At 48.1% G+C, this 7536-nt stretch overlaps 1 protein-coding gene across 2 annotated transcripts; it reads right to left on the reverse strand.

The window, feature by feature from the left end:
- Window positions 1–393: 393 nt before the first annotated feature.
- On the reverse strand, window positions 394–6863 carry NME6 (NME/NM23 nucleoside diphosphate kinase 6). 2 transcript variants are annotated; one of them, XM_061196717.1, is made up of 6 exons: window positions 6841–6863; window positions 4296–4392; window positions 3449–3551; window positions 2866–2905; window positions 2284–2444; window positions 394–2015 (listed from the first exon to the last, which is right to left on the reverse strand). In XM_061196717.1, the coding sequence occupies exons 2-6, from the start codon at window positions 4383–4385 to the stop codon at window positions 1849–1851; spliced, it is 561 nt and encodes a 186-aa protein (XP_061052700.1). In that variant the 5' UTR covers window positions 4386–4392; window positions 6841–6863; the 3' UTR covers window positions 394–1848. The 2 variants fall into 2 exon arrangements, with proteins under 2 accessions (XP_061052700.1, XP_061052698.1); XM_061196715.1 differs by having other exon boundaries at window positions 6769–6852.
- Between the last annotated feature and the right edge of the window lie 673 nt (window positions 6864–7536).

Genomic DNA, 7536 nt, shown 5'->3' on the forward strand with positions numbered 1-7536 from the left:
ATAAATTCAAGGCTCCTCACTACTTTCAGTTTGTAGATTGTCATGGTAATGGCCCCCAGTGATTCACACCTCCCACTGTCCATGCCCTATGCGTGGACTCTGGGCTTGGCCATGTGACTTGGCCTTTGTCAATGGGATATCAGCAAACATGACACAAGCAGAAGCGTGATGAGCTTGTGAATGGGGGCCTGCTCTCTTGGAACCTTGAAACAACCATGCTATGAAGCAGCTCAGGATGTAAGACCATGTTGGACCCAAATGCTGAATGCAGCCATGTGAGTGAGTCCCAGTGAGCCCAGCAGAATCACCCAGCCAATCCACAGAAACATAAGAATGAATCGTTGTTGTTGTTGTTGTTTTTTAATATTTATTTATTTATTTATTTTTGGCTGTGTCAGGTCTTAGTTGTGGCACATGGGATCTTTCACTGCGGCACGTGGGCTCTTTGTTACAGCGCATGGGCTTCTCTCTAGTTGTGGTGCGTGGGCTCTGTAGTTGTGGAGCGTGGGCTCCAGAGCGCGTGGGCTCTGTAGTTTGTGGCACGTGGGCTCTCTAGTTGTGGCGCACGGGCTCAGTAGTTGGGGTGCACGGGCTTAATTGCCACGTGGCATGTGGGATCTTAGTTCCCTGACCAGGGATCGAACCCGCCTCCCCTGCATTGGAAGGCAGATTCTTAACCACTGGACCACCAGTGACGTCCCTAAGTCATTGTTTTAAGCCACAAAATCTTGAGGTGATTTGTCATGCAATAGTAGATAACTGTCATCCTCAGCTACAGCAGAGACATGGCTAGCTTTAGTGGCTTTGTGCAAATCGGAAAAAAAAGTTGAGTCATAACAATATGCCTCTACTGGGCAGACATACTTTTGTTCAAACAAAAGGTGCCCCTTCTTCCAGGATGCAGCCCTGTGCCAGGTGCACAGCATGGATTTGAGCCCCCAGTCAGCTCCATCACTGGGTGCCTCATGCACTACATAAGCTGCACACTGTGTGTGAACCTCCTGGGAGATTTCTTCACGATTCTCCCTTTTTTTTTTTTTTTTTAATTAATTTATTTTATTTATTTATTTTTGGCTGCGTTGGGTCTTCGTTGCTGCGCGCAGGCTTTCTCTAGTTGCAGCGAGCGGGGGCTACTCTTCGTTGCAGTGTACAGGCTTCTCATTGCGGTGGCTTCATCTTGTTGTGGAGCACAGGCTGTAGGCGCGCGGGCTTCAGTAGTTGTGGCTCGCGGGCTGTAGAGCACAGGCTCAGTAGTTGTGGCGCACGGGCTTAGTTGCTCCGCGGCATGTGGGATCTTCCCGCACCAGGGCTCGAACCCGTGTCCCCTGCGTTGGTAGGCGGATTCTTAACCACTGCACTACTAGGCAAGTCCCACGATTCTCTCTTTACTTAGCATAGACCAGAAACTTGACTTCAGGACAGATTTCATTACTCCAGTTAGGGACAGAGAGACAGTACATAGAGTAGTGCTCCCAGCCTGCAGGATTCAGTAGAATACTGACCTTTATTAAGGAAAATAGACCAAATGTTGCTAATACGGTCACTGCATTTTTCAGGCAAGTCAGTTAGGCAAGCCTCTCCTTGAGAAAAGATGAACAGTTCTCAGAAAAAAAAGGAGCCATCATTCCTCTGAACCACCCATGAACATTCCAGAGAAGAGGTAGATAGAGAGTTAGATTCTAGAAGAGGTAGCAGTGAGGAGCTAGGCTCTTATGCAGGTGGCGGTGCCCAGCAGAGATGGCACAATGAGCCCCAGGCCTCCCTGGTCCTAGGAGAATGCTCTGGACCAGAGGTCTGCGAGAAAAGGCTGGGCAATGCCACCACTCTTCACAGACCAACAGGCCTGCGTCAGGTTGGCCCTGGGCCTCCTGTTCCAGCTGCAAAGTGGATGCCTCCCTCTGGATTGTAGCGCACAGGGCCACAGCGCAATTGGGGCTCCTCTTCCTCATACCAGCGCTGTTCACTGAAGTCGGGAAAGAAGGCTGCGATCTCTCTACTGGCTGAAACCGCAGAGTCTGTAAAGGGAGGTAAAAAAGAGAAGGGGTTCTCATAGGGAGTGCAGGATGGAGGCAAGAGGCAATCATAATCAGGTTCAGAAACCAGAGCCTATACTGCCCCTAAGTCCTGGGGCCGCATCTGCTGAGGTGGCCACAAAGGGCCAGAAACACAACTGGGAAGAAAGCTCACTGAGGGACCTGGCTCTCAACCCCACCATACTGCCTGCCCACCAACCTCAAACCAACTTCGCTTATTAAATACTGTGGACACAGGAGGCAGACTCACCTGAGCCATGGGTTGTATTACGGGTGTCAGTGAGGCCGAAACTCCCACGAATTGAATCTGGGGCCATGTGGCATGCTCGAAACACTCTGGTGGGTCCCATCACTGTCCTCCAGAGCTGGATGGCATCCTTGTGGGCGAGGATGTAGGCTCGGATTGGCCCACTGTGAACAAATGGAGCACATGTCAGGAATCTGGCTATCGGGTCCAGGAGGGCATACCATGAGTAGAGCACAAATAAAGGCACACTGGACATCCTGAGAGTCTCCTTGCCTTTCTAGTTGAGTGCCAATACTGCTTCAAATAGAAGGTGATGGAAGGCCACTGCTGATGAGCAAGAAAGGCCACAGGGATCAGAAGAGTTGCTAGGCAGCATTCAACAATACTCTTCTGCAGCCCCTGGAGCAGTTAACTACCATGGGACAAGTGGCCACAAGGTCAGTGTTGGCCCAAGCCCATGTTTCTTCAGACACTTGACACTGGTTACAAGTTTGAAGAGTGGCAAATAAAATTAACAAATCTATTTAGGGGGCAGGGGAAATAAGTCTCAGTGGATGAAGATGTTGGAACCAAAATGAGAAATACCTGGCCATGAACTCCACCAGCCGCTGATAGAAAAAACGCCCTGCAAAGAGAGTACCTTCATCAAGACACTGGTGCCAAGAGAACTTTTTATACTTCTGACTCCCTATTTGGAATGATAAAAACTGTTTTAGAGAAAAGAACAAGGACCTTGGCGTCTGACATACCTGGGTCTGAATCCAGGCTCTCCAACTTGCAACCTGTGTAGTTTCGGGTAAGTCATTAACTTCCCTAATTTAGTTTTCTAATCTGTGTGCTGGGGACATGACAATACCTACTTCATGGGGTTGCTGGGGAATTAAGTGAAATCATGAGCCTTTGGACAATGTCTGACAGAATAAATTGTTAACTAGGGATAGTATCAGGACATAAAACTAAGTTACTTGTTGGGACCATGACGTAGAACCCTCCTAGAAAACATTTAAAAAATATTGATAATCATGAAAAGTTTGTGTATAAACCAAGATTTTAGAAGACTGGCTGCAATTTTACGGTTGATAGGTCAGAGCGAGCCTGACATTGTATGTCCAGGTAAAATCTCTCTTGTGACAGAGAAGCCTCCCACTCAGAGGACTGTTGATCCTACCTTCATGCTCCTGGTAAAACTTCTGGCAATCTTCCTTTCTCCACAGAAGTTCTCTCATTCGTACAATAAGGAACTTGTTGCTCAGAATCTGCTGATGAACAGCCTGGATAAACACCACCCCAAAGATAAAAGTCAGTCACAGGGACCATTTGAGTGAATGGGAGACCCAGGCAGACCAAAAGAACCCTGAGGACCCTTCAGAGCCTAGGACTTGAGGGTCTGTCCCATTGGTGGGTCAGAAGAAAAGAGACATCTGTTGCTGTCTTGAAGATGGAGTGAGCCATGTGATGAAGAATGTGAGTGGACTTTAAAAATGGTAGGCCCCACCTGAAGGCCGGCAAGGACATGGGGATCTATCTCAGTCCTATAACCACAGAAACCAAATTCTGCCAACCTGAATGAGTTTCAAAGTGGATCTTCCCCAGACCCTTTAGATAAGGGCCCAGTCAGCTGATAACTGGAATTTGGCTTTGTGAAACTCTAAGGAGAGAACCCAGCCCTCAGCCAAACCTACTGGACCTCTAAATTCTAGAACTGTGAGATAATGAGTGTTGTTTTAAGCTGCTAAGTTTGTGGTAATTTGTTATGCATCAGTAGAGAACTAATATACATACATTGTCTTGAGGTTTGGTTTTTCTTATTGTATTGGATCCTTTCTTATATTTTATATCTGCCCCAATTCTCCAATAGATTTTTAATCTCCTTAGGGTCAGAGTCATGGCTTCTAACTTTGCCTCCACACCATCTAGCACAGGACTGTGTTGTCAGTCTTCGCAAATGGCCCTATGGCACCTGAAACAGAAGCAATGCCTCTGACATACAGTAGAGGCTTAGGACTTGTTCTTACCTCCAGAATCAGTGGGTGAGCAACTGCATCAGGCTTGATCAGAGCCAGAGTAAGCTGGAGAGCCTGAGGGCTCCGTAAGATCGAGGTCATCTCCCTCCTGCCATCAGAGAGTCAGATAAGAGACCCGTCAGTGCTGCACTCCCCACCCTTCCTATTCTGGAGTTTTGCAAGTCAACCAGGGCTCTCACTCCTGACACTGATAAAGCACATGACAGTTGCTTAGTATTTAATTTGCCCATTTGGGTTCATGGGGTTGAGGGAAGGGAGTGGTAGAGGGGCCATTCAGGTTGCCCAGTGGAGCACATAATCTGGTTAGTGCAACTGTAAACCTGCGAAAGAGTGACCCATTCAGGAGAAGTTCAAGTTTAAACACGACCTGTCTCTGGCAATACCCCCGTCCCTTCCTTTCTTTTGTGTTTTACAGAGGATTTACAATTTACATTCCTAAAGAGCACCCACAAGGGTACAATAACTGTTCCCACAGTGCCCTCCCATCAATTACAGAATTTGAAGATTGGATGGACAAGAATTGGGATCTTGCCAGGATACCCCCCAAAAAGTCTGCTGGATGCATACCATTTCTTATCTAATCTTACAGATAAGTCAGGATCTATCCCGCCCAAATCAAACCCTTTAATACACTCAGCTGTCCTCAATGGCAAGGTTTGCAGACATGCAACTCCAAGGTCAAAGACAAGTTGTAATCATTTTGTATCTGAAGCAGCTAAAACTGCCTGGCACAAAGGTGCTTAATCAGTTTTACTGACTAAATGAACCTATACGGTCTTATTCTATTCATCTTCAGAGAAAAGAACAAGACACTATTTCTAGTGTCTAATCATGGTGTAAGAGCTCAATAAATAATTGTGAAAATGATATAAAGAACATAAAAGTATTTTATAAACTGGACTAAGAAAACTTGAGATCTCTTCCAACTTTGAAATTCTATTTACATGTAAGAAATTATCATCTCTGCAGGACTAAGGTCTCAAAGATTATCTGGTGGAACCTCTAAATTTGCCAACAAATACAGAGAAGGCTTCCATGAACACACACAGGGACAGAGTCTGGACAACCGTCTCATTTCTCTTAGCCCAAAAGTAGCCTGACAATCACATTAAAAGCAGTGCTAGGGTCTGGCCCAAATGGAGAAACTGTGCCAAGGTCTCTCCTATTCATGTCCTTTCTACAGCATTCAGCTTGATGCTCCACTCAATCCACAGAGCTAAGCACAGTCTGACCAGTACAAGATCAGCCAACCCAGTTTCCCTAACATCCTAGGTGGTGAGAACCCAAAAGCGAGCAGAATCTTCACCATATTTCTAGGGAGAGACATCCTTGGCACCTCCCCTTCCTTACCCTCCATATCCATGATATCACTGAGTTCTGGCAATTTTACCTAGCCAGTGTATCTCAAATCTGTACAATTCTCTCCTTCTCAACTGCCACCACCACAGTCCAAGACATCATCAACCCCCTCTGGACTTCTGCAACAGCCTCTTCAGTGGTCTCCCAGTTTCTACTCTTGCTACCCTCTACAATCTGTTCTCCACACAGCAGCCACAGTGAACTAAAAATGCAAATCTAATCATATCATTTCCCTCCTTAACCCTTCAAAGTGTACCCTGCTTTTATGATAAAACCCCAAAGCCTTATCATGTCCTACTAGGCTTCGCATGATCTTATCCCTGCGTACCTCTCTAGCCTCATCTGGAACTCCACACTTCTTAACTTGCTTTTGCTCCAGCCTCACGGGCCTTACAGCTCCAAGACATTCTGGCCTGACAGCCTTTGCCTGAGAAGTTTTCACAGTCCAGAAAGTGCTTCCTCTGGTTACCTCCTACTCACCCACTAGATCTTAGTTTACTTCCCCTGTTATACATTCTCATGGCTCCTTTCACGTTTTCTTCAGTTATCTCTTCCCCACTAGAAGGTCAGCTCTATGAAAGCAGGGATCTGTTTCGCTCACCATCGTATCCTCTGTACTTACACAGAGTGCCTAGCACATAGATGGCTCTCAACAGTATTTGTTGAATGAATCAATGAATGAATCTGATTCAGCTATTCCAAGACCAGAATGCTAGGGGCTATCCAGGGGAGGACATGGTTCCTTTCCTAATGCCAGCTAAGTTATGCCTGTCTTGGATCTTGGTTTGCAACAAATGTTAAGAGGTCGAGAAACTTGCTCAACATAAAAGTCACTCGATTAGAGAATTATAAATTTTAGAAATTGCCTGAGCGTTTGCCCCCACAACAGAGGCGCCTATTCTTGTGCTTCCTGGAGGGCGCCAGCCATGCCTCTCATCCTCCCAAGCGCATCGGGGACCTGCAACCCGTCAACTCGGCTTTCTGCTTCCAACACCTGAAGCCCCGCCCCCCAGACTCACAGACTCAGCTCTAGACACCGCCCTCTTCCCCACCCTGCTCTTCCATTTCTCTAGGCCTGCAGCCGCGCGACCCCGGCCCCTTGTACCGAGGCCTAAGCCCACGCTAGATTCTGGGCCATTCGGAGCCCCAGTCCTGCTGGAATTCGGGTCCGAGTCACCTGATCCTCCCGCCGCGGAGGCCGGCCACCAGGCACTGCGATAGCTAGCCTTCGGTGCAAGCGGGGTCCTTCAGGCATTCGGCCGGGCAGCCCGCCTCAGGGTCCTTGCCCGGTGAGGCGGAGTGCTCCCGAATCCAGGAGGCTCTGCAGCAGGAAGGAGAAGAAGCTATGCCGCGCGGTAGCTGTTCTTCCGAGCCGGCTCGGGCGCCATCAGGCGGAAGGGAGGGCCAGGCCGGTGGCCCTGCTCGGGGAGGTGGCTCAGAGAGGACAGGATGGGCGTTTCAAGGTGGCAGCCCTGCAGTGAACATGCGCGCCAGCGGGGCCGCCGTAGTGGGCCTGGCCCCACTCGATCTCTCTTTTATTCTTTGTCTGGGGTAGTGCCTGGCACATGGTTGGTGCCCAGTATTTGTCGGAGGGACACGGGGGGCAAAAAACTTATGTGCGCTGGATCGCAAGGTCAGAGGCAGCCATTGAATCCTCTTGCACAGTTGGTGGGAATGTAAATTGATACAGCCACTATTGAGAACAGCATGGAGGTTCCTTAAAAAACTCAAAATATAACTACCATACCACCCAGCAATCCCACTACTGGGTATATACCCTGAGAAAACCATAATTCAAAAAGAGTCATGTACCAAAATGTTCATTGCAGCTCTTTACAATAGCCAGCACGTGGAAGCAACCTGAGTGTCCATC

This window comes from Eubalaena glacialis, chromosome 7 (genome assembly GCF_028564815.1).
Source record: "Eubalaena glacialis isolate mEubGla1 chromosome 7, mEubGla1.1.hap2.+ XY, whole genome shotgun sequence".
Taxonomy (NCBI): Eukaryota; Metazoa; Chordata; class Mammalia; order Artiodactyla; family Balaenidae; genus Eubalaena; species Eubalaena glacialis.

Bases quoted from the DNA above. Each gene is read 5' to 3' on its own strand.
- NME6 (XM_061196717.1), bottom strand. From the start codon at position 4,385: ATGACCTCGATCTTACGGAGCCCTCAGGCTCTCCAGCTTACTCTGGCT. The intron at 3,552-4,295 runs GTAAGAACAAGT...GTGTTTATCCAG, and splicing joins CTCACCCACTGATTCTGGAG to GCTGTTCATCAGCAGATTCT. The intron at 2,906-3,448 runs GTAGGATCAACA...CTCTCTTTGCAG, and splicing joins GTTTTACCAGGAGCATGAAG to GGCGTTTTTTCTATCAGCGG.